The 20989-nt window shown below is 39.3% G+C and overlaps 1 protein-coding gene across 9 annotated transcripts in view; it reads right to left on the reverse strand.

The window, feature by feature from the left end:
* Ranbp17 (RAN binding protein 17) overlaps positions 1-20989 on the reverse strand; it is a 301497-nt gene that overhangs the window by 75460 nt on the left and 205048 nt on the right. For all 9 annotated transcript variants that reach the window (XM_031354601.1, XM_031354599.1, XM_031354597.1 and 6 more), the window contains 2 exons: positions 15296-15399; positions 10025-10113 (listed from right to left, as the gene is read on the reverse strand). In XM_031354601.1, coding sequence (XP_031210461.1) covers positions 10025-10113; positions 15296-15399 — 193 coding nt within the window. The remainder of the gene's footprint in view (positions 1-10024; positions 10114-15295; positions 15400-20989) is intronic.

Genomic DNA, 20989 nt, shown 5'->3' on the forward strand with positions numbered 1-20989 from the left:
CAGGTTCCTTTCGGTCTGTCTGGGCTGGTGCCCTGAGCAGACCTTGGGCACAAACTCTGCAGTCTGCCCCAAAACACCCAGAGGAAGCTGCTGCACTCCCAGGTGCTCTAACAAGCCCAGGATCCCAGGATCCCAGAATCCCAGGATCCCAGAGACAGCTTGATTCTGACGAGTTCTGACACAACCAGGATCACAGGAAGGACAGGCTCCAGTCAGATTTAGCAAGGGCAGGTAGTACTAGGAGATAACCAGATGGCGGGGGTCAAGCGTAAGAAAATAAACACACAAACCAAGACTACTTGGCATCATCAGAACTGAATTCTCTCACCATAGCAAACACACCAGAAAAGCAAGATTCAGATATAAAATCACTTCTCATGATTATGATACAGGACTTTAAGAAAGACATAAATAGCACCCTCAAAGAAATACAGGAGAACACAGGTAAACAGCTAGAAGCCCTTCAAGAGGAAACACAAAAATCCCTTAAAGAACTACAGGAAAACACAACCAAACAGGTGAAGGAAATGAGCAAAACCATCCAGAATCTAAAAGTGGTAATAGAAACAATAAAGGTATCAGAAAGAGAGACAACCCTGGAGATAGAAAACCTAGGAAAGAAATCAGGAGTTGCAAGCATCACCAAAGGAGTATAAGAGACAGAAGAGAGAATCTCAGGGGCAGAAGGTACCATAGAAAACATTGACACAACAGTCAAAGAAAATGCAAAAAGCAAAAAGCTCCTAACCCAAAACATCCAGAAAATCCAGGACGCAATGAGAAGACCAAATAGGTAATAATAATAAGGACACCTAAATAATAATAATAAGGATAATAGGTATAGAAGAGAGTGAAGACTCCCAAGGTAATGGGCCAGTAAATATCTTCAACAAAATTGTAGAAGAAAACTTCCCTAACCTAAAGAAAGAGATGCCCATGAACATACAAGAAGCCTACAAAACTCCAAATAGACTGGACCAGAAAAGAAATTCTTCCCGTCACATAATAATCAAAACACCAAATGCACTAAACAAAGAAAGAATTTTAAAAGCAGTAAGGGAAAAAGGTCAAGTAGCATATAAAGGAAGGCCTATCAGAATTACACCAGACTTCTCACCAGAAACTATGAAAGCTAGAAGATCCTGGGCAGATGTCATACAGACCCTACAAGAACACAAATGCCAGCTCAGGCTTCTATACCCAGCAAAACTCTCAATTACCTTAGATGGAGAAAACAAGATATTCCACAACAAAACAAAATTTACACAGTATCTTTCCACAAATCCAGCCCTACAAAGGATAATAGATGAAAACATCAATATAAGAAGCAAAACTACACCCTAGAAGAAGCAAGAAAGTAATCTTTCAACAAATCCACACAAACCTAATTCCACCTCTTACAACAAAAACAGGAAGCAACAATTACTTTTTCTTATTATCTTAATATGAAAATTACCAACATATCCTAATCAGTTGAAATCCAAAAATATTAGAAATATTAGGAATTAGAAATTTGTTCATTGTCATCGAATGGTCTAATTTGGTAATTGGAGAAATAGGTCCAATATTGTACAATCTATATACACTTTCAGCTTGCTTGTTCGTGATAGTGTCTTGCTGTGTACAACATAAGAGTCTTGAAATCTTGCTTCTCCTATCTCAGCCTCTCTATTAGAAGTTTTGTTTATTTCATGTTTTTACACTATACTATGGTTTTCAGAACAGCTTATATATTTCAAAAGTATTTATATACCCAAAAGAAACATAGACAATTAACTTCGGAGATGGCTTGTTGGAAAGAGAACAAAGAATGAGACTGAATGCTTTGCTTGATGTTTTTAACTCTTGTATCAAGTTTGAAGAAGAGGACTTTATAAGTTACTTTTTCTCTGAGAAGAACCTTTTCCAAATTATCACAGCTAATGAACCAGATTCTTACCCTTACCTAATGTCTATGCCACCCTCCAAGCAGAACCATTGTTCATTGAAACAGTTGGTGAATGACTTTATGGATAGACCATCTTAATACACACACCATTTCTTAAATGAATGTAACCTGTTCTCTGTGGGCTGCGAATAAAGTCACTCATTCAAATCAAATAGTTTTGACCATAGCAGGAAGTCTGTATCCAAAAATCGTGCCTAAGATTTATTCCTTGGCCCAGCAGAACTGTCAACTCTCAGATTAGCCAAAGGTAAAATCCTTTGGTGATGTGAGGGTCATTGAAGTACAGCCTTATTACAATGAAATCCAATGTCTAAAAATTGTTCTTATTTTGAGCTTGTACCACAGTAAGAACCAAGATTTTAAACTCTACTAAGTACAAAACAAACAAACAAAAAGACTTTATATATTTATGTTCATTTAAGAAAATACTAGTAGTGATATATTATTTTGAAATATACAGTTAATATATTTGGAGTTATTTAAAATTTATATTGAGAAAAACGTATGTATTTTCAGTATTGCTGTAGAGAAGCATCTACATAAGACTGTTGGTTTTTTATATCAAACAACTTTTATAATACTCATTTTTATTGTTATTTTATAAATTTTAAGGAATACGACAAAAAAAGATATTTTAGGTATTGAAGGGGGGTCTCTGGGAGGAGTTGGGGTAGAAAAGGGAAACAATGTGATTTAATTCTATTTACTTAAAATATGTTTTTAAATGTTAACAAATTCAGATAAATTGAAATCATATAACTTTACTCATAATGCAATAAAAGTTAAAAAAATTTAAAAAAAAAAAAAGCTCTGGGATGCTAGTAATGTACTATCTTCCTGGGTACCAAACCATTCATTAGTTCTCTATGATGGTGATGGTGCTAGTGCTAATCCACCCAAGGCCACTGTTGCTAAGCATGGTACAACAAAGCATATCTCCCCCCCCCCAACCCCGCTTTGCTGCTCCCCTCTGTCTCTCTCCTTCCTATTGTATAACTCTGGCTGTCAGGTAAACCAAGCTGGTCTTGAACTCACAGAGATCCACCTGCATCTGTTTCTCAAGTGCAAAGATTAAAGGAGCTCACCACCATGCCTTGCCTGCAGGTCTTCTTGTTAATACTAGGGGTGCACACCTCTGATGAGCCCAGGCAGGAGTGCAAAGCACCACCTCTGCCTCACCTTCAGACTGCACTGGGCTCCTTCCTGGCAAACAGACACAGAATATAGGATTGAAGCCTCAAACTGGAGCAGGAAGACTCCACGTTTTCATTTTGCTAGCCGCCAAGTCTCTTTCCAATGCACTCGTGTGCTTAATGGGATCACTAATTCTTTCTGTGATTTGGACAAAGAGCTCCTGGTAGAAAACCTCATCATAAACCCAGACCCTGCACCCCAGTCAAGTTCCTCATCAAGGCATAAAGGCTCTTCTGCCTCCAATCCCTCCATTTCTGCTCTATGTGGAACTTGGCTTCTCCCAGATCTCTACAAATAAATCATTGGACTCCAGTGGTCATGCCCATTTTTCTATATTTAGCTCCTTTCTGCCTCATCCCATCTTTCAATACCTAGCTCATGTTTCATGTCTCTGGGATTTTTTTTTCTATCTTGTCAAATGGCACCAATCTCTTCCTTGCCCATGCTCAATGAGCACTTCTGAGTGCATCTCTCTGAGAAGCATGGCTGGCTGTTTGTAGTAACTGCTTGTTCTGTTAGCTTGGAAAGGGCTGGGATCCACACTTCCTTAGGATCGGCTTCCTAATGACCACGTATCCCTCATATTCCAAAACAGTTGACAATGATTCCTGAAAGTCTTTCACATCACTTATACTGCTAGCCCACCTGGGTTGGGGAAGGCCTATGTATGACTGTGCTAGCCCCACCACAGAATTTCTCTCTCCATCCCAAGTTCTGTGAGTGCAGAAACCAGGGTCTTCTATGTACAGGCTCAGTACACCGCAGAGCTCAGTATTTGCTGTTGTAAACCTGTGAACCTACAAAGGAGATAAAGCCTACATCAGAAGTGCCTCATGATTGTTAGAACTGCACTTCATGCTGAGCTCTAAGAAATCACTCTGTAAAAGTGAAAATAAGCCTGCCAAAGCCTGAGGAGTGCTATGGCCCTACAAGCAGGAAAGCAGTAGTTCCCAGCAAGACAGTGTGCTCAGCCTGCACTCACAAAAGCAGCTTCCCTAACAAGTATGTGCTGATGTCCTCAAAAGCACCATCCTAAAGTCTCCAGGGATTACCTAAAGCACTAAGAAAACTCCTGCCCTTGCAGGACTTACATTCTACTAAGACAAGACTTAACTAAGGTGAAGATACATGTAGAGAGTGGCACAGAGGAAGGAGCAGGGAGTGAGGCCAGGAAGTGAGGGGTATGTTTAAGTGAAGAGTAGGCTCAATAAAAATGATAACAATTTGATCCTCAGAACCCACATGGTAGAAAGAGTGAGTTGTCTTATAATATTTATGTATGCACTGTGATGCATGTATATATATGTGTACACACATATGCATACACATATATGTATATATGAATATTAAAGAAAAACCTAATTTGACTGTTAACTTTATTTACTGTTTTTCTCCAAGTATTAAAAAGCTGTTATGGTGTAATAGACAGTAGATACTATGAACTGTGGTAAGGACTGGTTTAGATTTAGAAGACATGGTTCATATGCTCTTAAGAGTCATACTTAATCAGGGTGGCAGGTGTTTAAAGGAGGCTTCCAGTTCTGGAAAGAGACAGCTAGAGCACAAACTCTAGCATCATGAGGAAACAAGCATAAGCCTCAAAACCTAACACGGGCCACTGTGCAAACTACTTTCTAGATAGAGCAGCATGATGTTTTTAGAGCACACAGTATTCACACAGGGATAAGACCAGGGGATATGAGGGGATGCTCCCTTTTCTGTGTGGAATGAGAGTAGTGACAATTCTAATATGCTTCTGACAGAGGTGACTGCCACAGAGAGAATGAGTGATTACTGGGAAGCAGAGCAGAGGTCTACTAAGCAGGGAGGTTAAAGGGCTGCAGAAAAGAGGGCCAGGCTCAGATTATAGAGTGAGAATCAAAACCCAGCTTTAATTTTCCAGTGGCCTTGTGAGAACTACACACATATGGGCAGGAGGAAGAGAACAGGAGCCCTTAGGTAGGAAAGGCATGGATCTCATTTCTGTCACCTGGATTTTCTCACTGAGTACCAAAGGTCCACATCAGATAAATGAACAATCAAAGGCACCAATGGTGACATTGGCACACAGGATGACAATGTGAGGAACTAGCAAGCACTGCATCTGCATCCATCCAGGATTAACCCCCCCATCCCATTCATCCATCCAGGATTAACCCCCCATCCCATTCATCCATCCAGGATTAACCCCCCCATCCCATTCATCCATCCAGGATTAACCCGCCTATCCCATGCATCCATCCAGGATTAACCTGCCCATCCCATTCATCCATCCTGTGACTAGTAGTAGTTTGGATATGTTACACCACAAAAAACAGAGTAAGGAGAAAAACCACCACAACTATTTCCTTCTTGATTTAATAGTATGAAAGAAAATGAAAAGGGCCAGCCAGAGGGTTCACTGTGTAAAGATGCTTCTGCTGCCTGACTTGAGCTCCAAACTCAGAACCCTTGCAGTATAGGAAAGAACTAACTCCCACAGCTGTCCTCCAATTTCCATGTGTGCCATGGAAAGAGCACATATGTACACAAAATAAACCAATGAATACAATTAGAAAATAAAAAGATAAGAAAGCATTATAATACCTATGACAATATAAATGTTTTCATTAAAATTACTAGGAATCAGGGTTAGAGGCTGTGGTTCTCAACTAGAAGGAGCCTGCCAGTTCCGGGCTATCTTACGGTGCAGTACGAACATTGCCAACACCTGTGCTTTGGTCAGGAGGGGACAGACTCGGGACACCCTTCCTCTCTGCCTTCCTCTCTCCTGGCTTGCAACCCATCTTTCAAACTTAGTGCAATTTCTGGTTTCCTAAAGAAATCTCTCCCAGTTTGACCAATGTTATTAGTCAATTCTTCACAAATGTTCATGTGGTCCTGTTACATGTGTCTGTTATAGCACATGTGCACTTAGTTGGTCAGTAGGGTTTCTTTTGCATGCCTATGCAGTGGCAAGCTTCTGAAGAGCTGCAATGTAATCTCATATTTCTTGTGCATAAAACACACATTCAAAGCATGCCAGTTTAACAGTGGGTCTTCAGGGTTAGTTCTTTTCCAGTCCTACTTGGTTCACATATACTGCCAATTATTTTCGTCTTAAGATATACTTTTGATTATTTGGGTCACTCAGAGCTATCAGAATTTATTCTTCAGGCTTCATACTGCCTAAGAATATGAATATACATTTTGGAGTCTGCTAGTGAAGGGTCCCAGACAGCCTGTTTCTAACCATAAAACAAGCTGTGTCTTAATGAAGCATCTTTACTATTTCCCCTAAATGACAATCACCTGAAACTCTGTCTCTTCTTAATTCCCTAGGGTCTAGTCTTACTTAACCTAGCAAGACTCAGTGTTCCATGTCACCTGTAGGCCAGCCTTTACTGAGCCTTTACTGAGCCTTTCCTGGTCACATTTACAGCTTTCTAGATATGTTGTTGTAAGTCATTCATGCAGAGGAATCTTCTGAACTGAAAGTTTACTCAGGGGTAAGAATTGACAGGGGGTCTGGGAAGAGGTAGGGGATGTGGAACAGGGAAAGGAGGTATGGGATGTAGAATAGTCGGAGGGTGGCCTGGGAGGGGAATAAAATCTGGAGTGTAAAAAAAAAAAAAAAAAAAAAGAAGAAGAATTGTGTCTTAGTAACCTATACTGTTCATAAAAGCAAGCACACTGGGTCAAGGAAGCCTGCTTTGCTGAATGAATAAGCAGTCCGTGTCCTTTGTTAACTGTTTTAGGTGGGAAAGTGTTAGCAGAGAAGTAGTTGCTCTGTCCCCCACACTACTGTTAGGAGCTGTGAGATGGGGGTTATTAACCCTGGATCATGGGAGTAAACCTGTGACTCCAAGACTCTAAATAACTTACCCAAGATCCGCAGGCTGTGAGGCGGTGAAAACAAGGCTGGAATTTAAGGTTGTTAATTTCGGTCAATGACTTGCTTTGCTTCTGTGTACTGTGTTTATATTCACTGACAAACAGCACTGCCTGCCTGTGTGAGCTCAATGACTGACCACATCCTGGAAATTAGAGTGTGTGGAAATAATATTTACATGTGGATTTTTCAGGTTCCCTCTGGACTTCTGACACCTTAATCCAAGTACAACCTGGGAAACGTTTGAATAATGTGTGCTTTCTTACTGTTGCGTTCTTACTTTAGGGGCAAAGGAGTAAATGAATGATTTCCTGCTGAATTCTCAAGTCATGAAAAAATTATCAAGATGGTAGCTGTGAAGTTCCAGGATGGAACTTAGCTTTGGACGGATGCAGTGGTAAGCCTGCAGTGTGTGCAGCTTGGGACGGATGCAGTGGTAAGGCATTCACAGAGATGCTTCTGAATTAAATAGCTAAACACAGAAATAGCATTTTATCAAACAATCACCATAAATAAAATGCATTTTGACTTTACGATGACATGTGCTCTTAACAGGAATGTTTGTTCTGTAAGCTAAGAACTGCATAACAAATTAAAGAATACACATCTATGTGAATAAAAGGCAAATAAGCTTTCTCCAGCAGTAATGTAGGAATCCTCACTGACGGTTTGACATATCAATATTTCAGGAAGAATAAATGACCTTCATATCCATATTTTTAAAAAAATCATATACTTATTCATTTTTGCATTACTTGAATACTTTAGAAAGAATGTGTACTTTATCACCTGAAACTGTTAAAAGTTATTTCAAAATATTTTAATAAAGGTTTTTGAATGATCAAATAATGTAACTTTTAAACAAATTTTACTATTATTATAAATATTTGCTCTTCATCCTTTGCCCAAAGGAAAACTATAAATCTTGTCTCAACTGAATGAACACCATTTATCATATTCATTTTGTTGTCAATACAATTATGAAAAGCCTTTGGCCTTTTCCCAAGGAAGCTGATTTGCTACTGAAACCCAATTATTATAAGCAAGGCCAGTAGCAAGCCACTGCATTTGGCAACGTAGCACTGCTTGCTGCATAACTGACACTTTGCTCTTTGCCCCTGACCCCAATAACTTCAACATCTATGGTCAAATGGAGGAGATATCAGTTTCTAGTTCAAAAAACAAAACACCAAGTTCCAAGATTTCCCATTTCTGCCATCTGCTGGACAAATGCTGAAATGGAAACCAGATTATATTTGTTGACACAGAAGGGAATTTCTGACCTTGACACTTCATTACAACTAGTCAACAAGAAAAAAAACCCTCTTAACTGCTGGACAGGCTACCTTTAAGAGACTGGTCTCATCTAAATAATCAATTCTTTTGTACCAAAAGTGGGTTCTTTCAAATAAATGAAAGTTTTGTTTTTTTTCTTTTTTCTTTTTCTGAGACAAGGTTTCTCTGTGTAGTCCTGCTGTCCTGGAACTCACTCTGTAGACCAGGCTGGCCTCGAATTCAGAAATCCACCTGCCTCTGCCTCACAAGTGCTGGGATTAAAGCCGTGCGCCACCACAGCCCGGCAAAATGAAAGTTTTGACTTTCGAAGTTGGTGTTCAGAAAAATAAAATGGTCATTACAGATGAATTTAAGACTATGATTAAATTTATAATCTTTAAACCTATACTTATATATAAGGTATATAGTTGATTCTACAGGAACATGAGAATAAAAAATCTTAATGTCTGATCTTTAAGAAAATAAATATGAGGAAGTAGGTTTCCATACCAACTAAAAACCAAAAGCCAGTCCTCAAGTAGCATTTAAAAAATTCATACTGTGCAGCATTCTCTCTAAAACATGCTCAGCTGTTATGTTTTGGGCCATAGCTATGGCAGGCGCTAAACACCACTTCTAAGAAGTTTCCTTTACAATACATAAAGAAAGTTTGGATAAAAAAGGCTTAAATAAAACAAGCAAGAATACCACTTAAATATAAAATAAGTTGGGCATGGTACTTAAGTGGCTAAGGCAAGAGGACAAGGAGATTAACTTCATTCCTGGCTCTGTCAAGTCTGAGGCAAAACTGGGCAAATGAGATACTGTTTTAAGAAAGAAAGCCATAAAACAAGTCATTTTGCTTTAAAGTAGAATTTTCCTATAGGATGCTAGTTTCAAATATAAAGAACATGATGCTATCACACTTCAATGACTTGTATATACAGTCATCTCTTGTTAGGATTAAAGATGGCTAACAGAGTACTACTAATAACATGTTAGTAAATGTTTACTGGCCACTGGGTAAGTGTTAGACACCAGACAGAATGTGTTACTTATCTTAGTGGTCACAGTAAGCCAGAGTACGGGATTGTCTCCTTTGCTGGATGATGACATCAAGTGTCCAAGAAATAGAATGATTGGCTGAGGTTTACACAGTAATTGAAGTGCTGTGATTTCAAACTTATTCTGTCTCTTTTTATTCTTATGTGACAAGACATTTCTGTATAGGGATTTGTCCCCCTGTCTATATTAGTCTACACTACAGTTTAGTAACAGCAAATTCAAATTTTATAGCAAATGACAAATCTCCTACCCCCTTTATGATCATTAATATCCTCATCATGATGACCAACTGTAGCATTGTGAGGAAAATCTCAAAATGATAAACTAACCCTGCTAATGGAGATGGAACAGAGACTTTGAATTTCCTCAGAAAACATCAAATGGTACAAATCACTGATGCCTGTAACATAAACAACCATTTGGGGAAGTGATCTTCGAGTTGTCAATATTTAATGGTATCTATCTAGAAAGTGACCTCTTTGAGCTGGGTCTCAAATGCTGTGCTCAGTTATCTGCACTCCTGCCACTGTGCTGTAATTTTTAGCTGATTACACATTAGTTCATTTAGCTTTGTTTCCTCTTCCCTACTGCGCCACACTATTAAACGAAAGAGAGGGGCCTGGCATCCCTCTGTGCACAGAGCTGGTATTGTCACAGTGTAATAAGGATACATCCAGTCAAACAGCATGGTGTAGCTGGTCTTTGTGTTCAATGCAAAGGCAATCCCTCGAAGATCTCTTGCCAGCCCGATCAACATACGCTGTCAGTGGGAAAGAGACACAGTAATTGATTTTCACGTTAGTGCAGAGCAGATGGAGTAATAATCAGGCAATAATGACCACATATCTGATTCTGATTCATTAGCTAAAATGTCTTGCTTAGATCCCTTTCCATAGAAAACCATAGGCTCTTTAATAAACAGACCATCAATCTGCTGAGCAACTCCACCTTGCTTCTTATAAACTGAGTTGAATCTTAATTCCAGGAACACAGCACATTGAGACTCTTAATATATTTTGTAACCAAATACTGACAAATTAGAAAAAAAAAAAAAAGACCAGGATTCATAATTTCACAAGATATTATTGAATAGCAAATCTCAAGTGATTGACTTGACTCAAATCAACTCCAGTATATAGTTTAGTCTGCCCTAGAAATGTACTGGCATTTAAAGATCCCCAAAGAAAAGCTGCAGTAACTCAGGACAAGATCAGACTGTCCAGGTGACCTACAGGGTTACGACAGAACCAGAACGTCAGCCATACTGTCCAAGTCAGGAAACAATGTAGGCAAGGAAAAAGGTTCTGAATTTAATGTCACAAGACTCAGGAATTGAACTCTAGCTTTGTTTAATTCTTGAAGATAAGGCAATTGATCAGTCTGAATTTCCAAATCTATCACAAGGGCTAAGTATAATTACGGCCATTCTACAAATCTACTATGAGAGATATATTTGTTTGCAAAAAAGCATGGCATTACCCTGACAACTAGTAATCGTGGTTCATAAGTGGTTTTAGAAGGGAAAGTGAAACTAACCCCCTGACATGAATAAAAAGATCTGACTCATACTCTGGACTCTTAATTAAGCTGTCCTTAGGATGATGCATGGGAAGAGAAAAAGAAAACCCATGGACAGATGCTAGAATGTCAGAGCAAAGAGCACAAGTAAACATAATTGCCCAACAAGGAGGTGTGATAGTTGAGATACGCAACTGCGATTTCTGAATATACTGTTTCAGGAGAAGTGTTAAGCCAAAAAATGGTCTCGGGACCATTTCAGATTGATTTTGGTAATAAATGAAAACCTTTTTAGTAAAAAGCCTAAGTTATCAAGTAGGCAATGCATTCTGACCATCTTTATTATCATGGACATTTCTAAGTAATAAATCATAGTTTTCAGTCAGACACATTGACCCTTCTATTTAAACGGTGACTCAATGTACCTGGGTGTTGTCTACAGGACTTCTCAATTTCTACTTCTAACTAACTGTACAGAATGATGGAAACCCAAAGTTCTGAATACAAAAACTCCTAATTTCATGTTTGCTGTTCACTGATCAGTCTTCTTTCTCAGCTTCCTTTCTTCCTTGTAGCCTCTAGCACAAAATCTATTTTCTGAACGCTTGGATTCCAATTGCTGTCTATGCTGTAAGATGGCTTCTACTTGGCTTTGCCATCTATTGAAGTGCTTTTAAAAATTTCTATTTTTATTATGTACAATTACACAAGTGATTTTAAGTTTCCACATACATATGAAATACCCACTATTCAATTCTAAATTAGCGAACAAGAACCACGAATTTTACTTCTTGCCTTGTACAAAGGGCTTTCATAAAATGTCACTACACAAAAGATTAATTTTTATTTTGATCAGAACACATCTATTGTCTTTTTAATGCAGTAAAATATGCCCATAGAATTATACTAGTGTTTTACTTTTGGAAACTGTTACTTCAGAGCAGAGAAAGTGTATACTAAGCATAAGTTCAGATTCACTCAAGCAATAAAGTGTAGTGTTAATGTAAGAGATTCATTACATTCAAAAACTAGCATTCCTCTCAGCACAGCACAGAATCTAAATAAACAACGCTACAGGAGAATCCTCAAACTCAGCTCGGGGACCAGGCACCCAGCAGCCTTAACCAGGAGCTCACGCTAGCTACCAAATAACCCAGGACTTTTCTTGAGGTGCCCTGGATGAGCGGGGTAAGTAGCGATCTAGTCGTATGGATTCGTTTTTGGAGAGTTCAAGAAGAGACTGCTGAGAGCTTCAGTCCGCAGCATGGTGAACAGTTGTCTGTGTGCCAAGTGTGAGACGGATGGGCTGGGAAACAGCTGAAGCGCAGCTCCTTCCACCCTGACCCCCAAACAGGGTTTCTAATGGGAAGTCTGACAGACCCTTTACTGTAGTGGCACTACTGGGGCAGCTATAATATTATCCTCATAATTCTACTATATAATAACAACAAAGAAAAAGAAGGTGAAGGGTCATTGTGCTTTGTCTTTAGAATTAAGATGGCTGTCTTCATCCTTACAGCATACTCTTAATTCTGGAGACACATCTTAATAACCTCTAAATAGTTCCAACAAAAGAGCCGTGTCAGAGGAATGAGCAGGCCCCAAGGTGTTTCAACTGGAGTGTTTTCATCTGCCTTTATTGCTCTATCCCTCTCCAGAATTAAGGCAATAACCTGTGATAAATTATTCAGGAACTGCTACAGGGATCAAAGCAGAATCATTCTGTTAAAGTGCTGTTTGCAACACTTGGCACTTAGTGCGAAAACTTTTAATGTGCGCATGCTGAAAATCAAGGATTTTAAATAATTTAACATCGTGGAGTTTTTACGAAGGGACTAAAGATAGCAGGTTCCTATTTAACTGCTCCCCTTCCTCTCAGAAGTTTTCATTCATTTTCCTTAAAACCTGTGACGTCATAGCTGAATTGAAAACCATGCCTGGGCCAGAGGAACAGTACAGTATATTTAATATAAAATGATGGGATGGGGTGAGAAACATTTTGAAAAAATATCCTAGAACCAGGGTTTTGGGTTTTTTGTTTTTTCTTTCTTTCTCTTTGATTTTGGAGAGGGAAAAAATACACAAAAATTCACCATTCATTTAAATTTTATTAGGAGCAAGCAAAGAAAGCAGTCATAAATAAAAGCTTTCCAGCATTTTTTCCTTACAGTGTTTCAGTTTGAAAGAACTTAATGTTCAACGTCAACCTAAACCTGCATTTGAAAAATATCTACAAATAGAGAGAGCTAGATGATCCTGGTAAGGTTGCAAATTAAACGAATTTGGCAGTCCTACAGCATTTTCATAAAAATATTTTAGCAGCACCACCTCCTGTGGATTGGAATACTAAATTCTTTACTGGAGAACAAAACAGAACTGTTTTCATCTCTAGTACGTGCGAATGAAGGACCTGAAAGCACCTTTGCATTTATTATTTACTCACCATGATAGAAAAATAGCCTTAACCTAATAAATTCCATTTAAGACCATTTAGTACAAAAGTTTTGTTTATGATAAAGCAACAGACTTCGTTCCTCACCGGCAGCTGTAAGCACCAAGTTCTCTTCATACAAATTAGACAGATGGTGCTTACAGTAGAATTTACCAAAGGTCTGTCACAACAAATGCAGCCAAGCTGCATATTTAATCACTGCAGAATCTTGTCTACCTGCAGCTGCCAACTGCTAATCCAATTTCCCTGATAAATGTGGCAAGAGACACGATCAGCAATAAAGAGCATCTAACTCCATTTTCCTGCAGGGCGTCTTTTGATGAACATTTAGGACGGAAGCTCGGAGTGCACTGTGTGGCCTTGGTTCGTGGCAGCTGCATGCATTCTGAGGCAGCGCTCAGGTTACTCACTTAATTCTGCCACTATCATTACGTTGCTATTGATCTCAGTAGCTGTTGCCTACACAGCATTACTCTAGATGAAGCTGAATCAGGCAGTTATCATGCATCAAACTTGCTCAAAAGCCTGGAGATTTCCCCTTAATTACTTGTGATTTTATTTGCAAATACCGTTAAAGTGTAATCAAGCAGTCACTTTCCAGGGTCGTTAAGAACTCGCTAGTTTAGGGATATATCACTGAAACTCCATTAAAAATGACTCTATGAAGATGGTTTCTATCAAACTAGATGGAATTACATCCAAACAGGCTTGGAATATAATGAAATCTTCAAATGAGACAAATATAATTTTTTATAAAGATGGCGGTTTTCACCCTCACTGATTCTTCTGATGAGGGGCAGCAATGGCTACTTAAAAGCTGCAAAGATTCTGTTGGTCAGAAGAATTTAGAAGGCATCTAAAAATTACAGTTAATTTGACTGAGAACTGACACGGAATTTAGGAAGGCCATTTAAACAAAGAAAAATTAAGATCTTATTTACATTTTAGAATTTAATAGCATCTAGTTCAAAAGCCTATTTTAAAATAAAAGGTATAATATTTCCATAATTTTTTTCCTCAGAGTTATATAAATATCACCGAAGGTTATCCCTTTTCTAGTTGACTTGATAGTATTTGTGTGTGTATATATGAGAGAGATAGAGAGAGGGAGAGAGGAAAAGAGGGAGAGAAAAGAGAAGCCAGGAAAGATGGATAATATTTCAATCTATTTCAAATAACAATAACACGTGACTAGGGTACAACCAACAAAGGTACCTACTTCTCTCGACTGTATTTATTATTAAGACTAACAACCAGTGCTTATCTATTTACTATAGCACTGATGTAGTATAATTTCAGGAGATACTACTTCTGTTTGGCAAAGCTCCTGTTCCCATCCCCCAATAAAATATGGGGCTGTTTTGTCACAAACAGCTTGCTACACTTAAAGATTTTACTAATAAAACATAATGTTGTCTTAGATATTATGACTGTTGCCACAGCTGAAGTGACTTGTCAAATCAATCCTAATATGGCTCCCACAGGCACATAAAGCCTTATTTAGCCATCAGTTACCCTAATCACTTGTTCACTTTAAGAATGCAATACTTGAAGACCAGATCCTGTTTATACACATATGCCTAGCCATTTAATAAAGTCTTGATTTATAGAAATTCTTGTTTAAAAATCTTCAGAGATGCAAGGTTTTAGCACATGTGCATGTATCTATACAGATAGACTGAGACACAGAGTGGGGTGGGTGGGAGGAGGGTTAAAGTACGTGCCATGAGAACTGTGCTCTTACAGACAGTGAGCATCACTGGAGACAAAGCTGCACCACCTAACCGTGAACTGACTGTCCTTAGCCACACTCACTGACCTCGAAGTCTATTTGTATCAGAAACTAGAGAAGCGCTTACGTTAAAGCTCAACTCATAAGCTTATACTTAGAGATGTGGGTTTGAGACACAAATGCCTTTTCTGGTGTTAAAGAATAAACTTGTCTTTCCTCATGTATGAAAACAAAACTCACCTTTACTTCTTCCTGTTTAAAGTTATTGTTGAATATTTGTAACACTGTTTCAAAAGAGACTGTGAGAGGCAGCATAAAATTCTCAAATTCATCCTCATCTTCACCTATGAAAGAGACAAAAGGGTCACTGTTTAAAATGTATGCTAATGTACATTAGCCTCAGCACTGAGTGCTTCTCTCAGGGTTAGAGATGTCCCTGAGAAGAGGTCACCCTGCGTCCATGTCCATGCCACACTTGGCGGCTTTGGCTCATTGCATATTCTGGGTTTTACCCTCTACATTAAATGAAACAGCAACATTACTCAAGAGCCATTTCCTCCATCTTTTTATTGGCTTTGGCTGACTCAGGCCCAGGCATCTCCATCCATCTTTAGATTTGGGGGCCCCACAGTTTCCCTGATGCCTCAAGAAAGGCTACTTTGAAAGCTTTACAGACATTGGTCCCCCCTTACTTTCTCTGTTTCTCTTTTGGAGCCATGGCTGCAAAGAATTCAGAGGCTCAGTTATTATTCTCTTTCATTTATATTCCTTTTTTTTTTTTTTATTCTTTAAAAAATTAACTTCCTGGGGCTAGCAGGCTCACCAGCTCATGGTGAAGAGGACCCGAGTCCTGCTTGCAGCACATCAGGCAGCTCAGGCGCCTCTAACCCTTGCTCCGCAGGCCCTCCGACCCTCTTCTGGTATCCTATGCTCACAGATACACACATTCACACAAATACACACAAATATTTAAAAATGGACTTATTAATAAACAGAAAAGAGATGAGGCTCTCTCACGGGATGTTTAGATTTCAACTCTTCTCCATGAAGCACTTCCTCTTCATTATGGACAAAGAGTAAAATGAGATACTTCTTAATTTTTTATATGAAGGTAGACTATATTGTCCTTAACAATTCTGTCAAAACAGAATCTTTATACATTGATAATTTGTATGCTATTCTTTTCAAAATCAGGTTCTCTGAAATTAGATTGATTCTCCCCTTCATCCTTTGCCACAGAGAACCATTTACTAATAAAGCAACAGAAAAAGCTGACATGTCTTGTTGAAGGTCCCACTGAACTGGAAGGAAAGTACATGGTTCAGACCTTCTGATCTCTGTGCCATGGTGGATTAAAATACAGCACACTGTAGGAAACGACTTAGAAAGGAGGCAGTGGACCCCATGTTCGGTACAGAAGCAGGACCACTACCTAAGGCTTATGACATTCCAACATTCCAACCCAGATCCGCTTTCCTGCATCAGACCCTTATGGCACAAGAGTGGCTACTCTGCTTTCGAAGCTTTCCAGAGGATTCAGGCTCTATTCATCCTTATATAGATGGGTGAAATCCAAGGCCACACACAGAAGCAATCATTGGTGGGTCTTTGTACCTGTAAGTGGTGGCTGATCTGGGTGACCCTTAATATTTTATGATTTGCTTCTTCCCTTAAAACTTGTATAATAATTTTTCTTGACAGTCCAAAAAAAAATAGTGAACACAAAAAGGTGCCAAGCCAGTGAATCTTTCTTGTGGTCTAGTCAAGGGTCAAGATTTTGGGTGAAGAGTGAGGCAGAGCAAGTTATAATCTTGCTTAAGAATAGTGGTGACATAACCACAGGCAGAAGGTCCCAGAAAGAGTGGATGCTCCACAACCAAGATGCTTACTTAAGCTTCAGCCCTGGCTGCGCTAGGGTTAGCTGTCTGCCACCTAAGCCTGAGTGTCCTCATTTGTAATTAAGAGAATAATATTCACTTCATAAAGTTAGCTGTGAGGATTAAATGACAAAGCACCTGTACCTCCCCTTGCTGGCTCTCCCTAAATGACACACATTAGCATTCTCAGGAACTGTCTTGAGTTCAGCATGGACTTAGAAGGTGATTATGGTAATTAAATAAAGTGTGACCACACAACTGCCAGCCCAATAAATACCCTTCCTTTGGGAATGATTTCTGTAATAAAGCTTCGACTTTTCCAAGGCAAAGAGATGTTTATTCAAAACAAAGACAAATTTACAGCTTCTGTAGTGCAACTTTGTATTTTAAGCTACAGATTAAAAAAAAAAACCAAAACTTACTGACTCTATTTCACCAATTAAAATTCTTGAGGCCCACTCAACAGGAAGGAAACCATGCCTGGTCTTAGAAACCAAGCACCTGGGAGAAGGTCATGGATCCTAGAAGAGAGCCTACTTTATCAGAGCAGCAAAATCTCTATTCTAAAACTTCTCCTTACCCTCACAGATAAGTGCGTCTCTTACCCTCAAAGAAGCTTCTCTTTACAGCAAATGAGACTGTTACAAAAACTACAATTGCTTATAACGCAGAGATCAACAGAACATGAGTGCTCAGTCCCAAGGGATGTATCGGTAACACAACTCCTACATCAGGGCTCAGCAAAAATAGAAGAGGAGGGGCCACCTAGACTGTAAGAGCCAGAGGATCAGGAACATTGTATCTCTCAGAGATAATATGGAAGCTACACCATGATAGCTCAATGACACCGGTGGCTGCTTAAATAAGACCTGAGTAACTACGATATTAACAGATATGATAGTGGAGGAGGGGCCAATCTGAACTGGTCCCACTCCTAGACAAATAACCGTAGGCAACTGATGACCACTGAGTAAGGGAGAATTAACTTCTACAGGGATGAACCCCATAAGTGGCGAGCCCTAAAATTATAATCACATACATGGGCCACACTAAGTGGACTCAACGTATGTGTGTATCTAACAATAGTCGTCAAAGAAAAAGAGGCCATCACTGTGAAAGGGAGTGGAAGGTGATATGGGAGGGGCTGGAAGGAGGAAAGGGACTTGGGAACTGACACAGGCCAGCCTGGTCTACAGAGGGAGTTCCAGGTCAGCCTGGTCTACAGAGGGAGTTCCAGGACAGCCAGGGCTGCACAGAGAAACCCTGTCTCGAAAAACTAAAAACTAAAAATAAATAAATAAATAAATAATAAACAGACTTCATCATGTGAAAAACAAAAAATAAAACACAGTGAAAATAGGAATGTGAGCAGGTGCTACAACATGTAACATATTTATAAGCCTTTTCTGGTCACGGTGTCACAAAAGACTTCCTGCACCAGCATTTTCCAACCTACTTTCCTGTCCTGGAACTCTGTAGACCAGGCTAGCTTTGAACTCAAGAGATGAGCCTGCCTCTGCCTCCCAAGCCCTGGGATTAAAGGCGTGTGTCACCACTGCCTGGGCTGCATTCCTTTTCTTACTCAAGTTACTATGACTGGCTATGACTTTTTATGAACTTTGTCATTTATTGTGTTTTATCAGAATATAACATTCTTAGGGCAGAAGTGGTCTACTTTGATCATGCTGTCCGCCCAGTATTTAGAACATGGTCAGGCTGAATTTGGCACTGAATTTGTTCAGAGAACATGTTCATAGCCCTTACTATATTCAATATTCTGTTGCAACTGAACAACCCACTTAATTGCATTTTTTTTTTTTTTTTGGCATGGAAACACAAAGGCTCAACAAAGTTAAGTAGCATGCCAAGTATCTTCTAGCTGATAAACGGCAGTGATGAGCTGAGATCCTGATCAGGTCTGTTATACTCTCAAGTTCATGTTCTTCCCCAATCCCTGATGCAGTGGAAGACATCAAAAATATGAAGTTCAGTCAGTGGCACAGAATCGTGGATTCGGAGTTGCTTAAGTAAGAAGAGGGCAAAACCAGCTCATGAGGAAAGTAGACTCTCTAAACAAGCAGTGAGTTCCAAGCAGGCCAGTATTGGGATCGGGGATCACCAACAGTGTCTCCATTGCACTTGCTGCTGTTCCTGTGTGAGCAGGTGGAAAGCTGGCTACTTTTGTCAGCATCCATTAAGGATTTCTCCCTCCATTGCAGTGTCTGCAGAATTACCATTTACTTTTTCTAATGCAAAAGAAGAAAACATAGGAGCGGCCTAGTTAAGGATATAGTCATATTTTTACTATGCAAAACGAACATGCCAGGATCTTATGAATAATAATTAAGACTGACTTTTTTCTATTAAGTCAAAGGGCACAAAAGCAACATGATTTGAAAGTAAAGTACTAATTAACAAACTGACCCCCAACTCTGAATGGTAAGTTATTGTATTAATATATATTTTAACTTCTTCATTACCCATAAAAAGAAAAGATTTTTTTGTTGGCTTTTAGGAAATTCCCAAACTAATCACCTTTCCTGGGTTTTCAAGTATATAGATCAAGAAAAAAGTTATTATTTTTGTATGTTCCCAAAGTTTTTTTTCCTTCTGAGAAAGCACTTTTAATACATTGGCTGTCAGATATTTGATTTTTCCTACATTTTATTTATTTTTGTGTATAGTTTCAAACCCTCAACATGTGGGATGCAAGAAGAGGAGGATATTCTAAGCTATAGACTGAGTTTGAACCTAGACTGCATTCTATGAAACTTGGCTAAAGATCCAAACTAAACCAAACAAAAGCCACCTAACCCAACCAACCTCACACAAAACAACAACAAATACTGAAAACGACAATAACAACAAGCCTTATACCAAACCAAACCAAACCAACCCTGCCCCCTCCCCTGCCCCCAGTGGTGGCAAGTTTAAAATGGTTGACTCCTGCTCCCAGAGGCCAGAACTGATCCCCTGATCCCCAGGGGTGTAAACTGGTCCAACCAGTGCAGCATGGGGAGCAAGCCATGGTGGAAGAGTTGAGCAGGTACTCATTAGCAGCAGAATTGCCATCTGACTCCAAGACCACACAAAACCTTGAAAGCCGCCAGGCACTGTGATGCACACTATGAATCAAGCACTCAAGCTGCAGAGGCATGAGGCCCTCCAGGTCCAGGATGGTCTAAGTCACAGAGGAACAAGACTCCATCTCAACTCACCAAAACCAGAGTCTGTCTGTGTTTACAGCAGCACCATTTCATAATGCCAAAAGGTAGAAACATTTCACAACCCAACTGCTCATTTAAGTAGAAGAATAGATGAGCTACATACATGTGTATATACACAGGAACATTTAGCCATCGAAAGGGGAAAAACTATTGATATATGCTAAAACACAGACAAGCCTCAAAAATAATGTATCATGTTAAAGACAGATACAAAGGCAGTAATTCCATTTATATTCAATGTCCCCTCTAGGACAAATCCAGACAGAAAGCAGTTAAGTGGTTGCCAAGAGAAGGGGTAGAGGGGGAAGAAAATCTCTGGAGATATATGATGGTGCTAGTTATACAACCTTGCAAATACTTTAAAAGGGATAAATACCCTTGGGTTGTACATTTAAAGGGGTCAATTATATGGCACCAGAGCCTAAAAAGCAAACAAAACCACTACCATGACAGAAATCTGAGTTTGCCCTCCTCTCCTTTAAACATACACAAACACACAGTGAGTCTCCTGATTTCCTCAGATTAGAATGCAAACAGGGCTGGACCACTGGGGACTTGGTAAAGTGGGCAAGGAGAGACAAGTAATTACAGTAACTTTAAATCATGGTAGCTAACAGGCTAACAGCTGTTAAGAATCTATTGTATGATAAATGATAAACACTGTGAAATGCTTGTGACATTTGTGATGTTAGCAAGCTGGATACAATTCTAACATGGGAATATGTGAGTATTTGGGTTATACAATCAAGTCCCAGAAGCTTGCTGAGTTCCAGTCCAGTTTGATAAACCCATTCTACAATGTGAGATTCCTACCCCCTACTGGAGGAGGA

The sequence above is a fragment of the Mastomys coucha genome, unplaced genomic scaffold (assembly GCF_008632895.1).
Source record: "Mastomys coucha isolate ucsf_1 unplaced genomic scaffold, UCSF_Mcou_1 pScaffold5, whole genome shotgun sequence".
Lineage (NCBI taxonomy): Eukaryota > Metazoa > Chordata > Mammalia > Rodentia > Muridae > Mastomys > Mastomys coucha.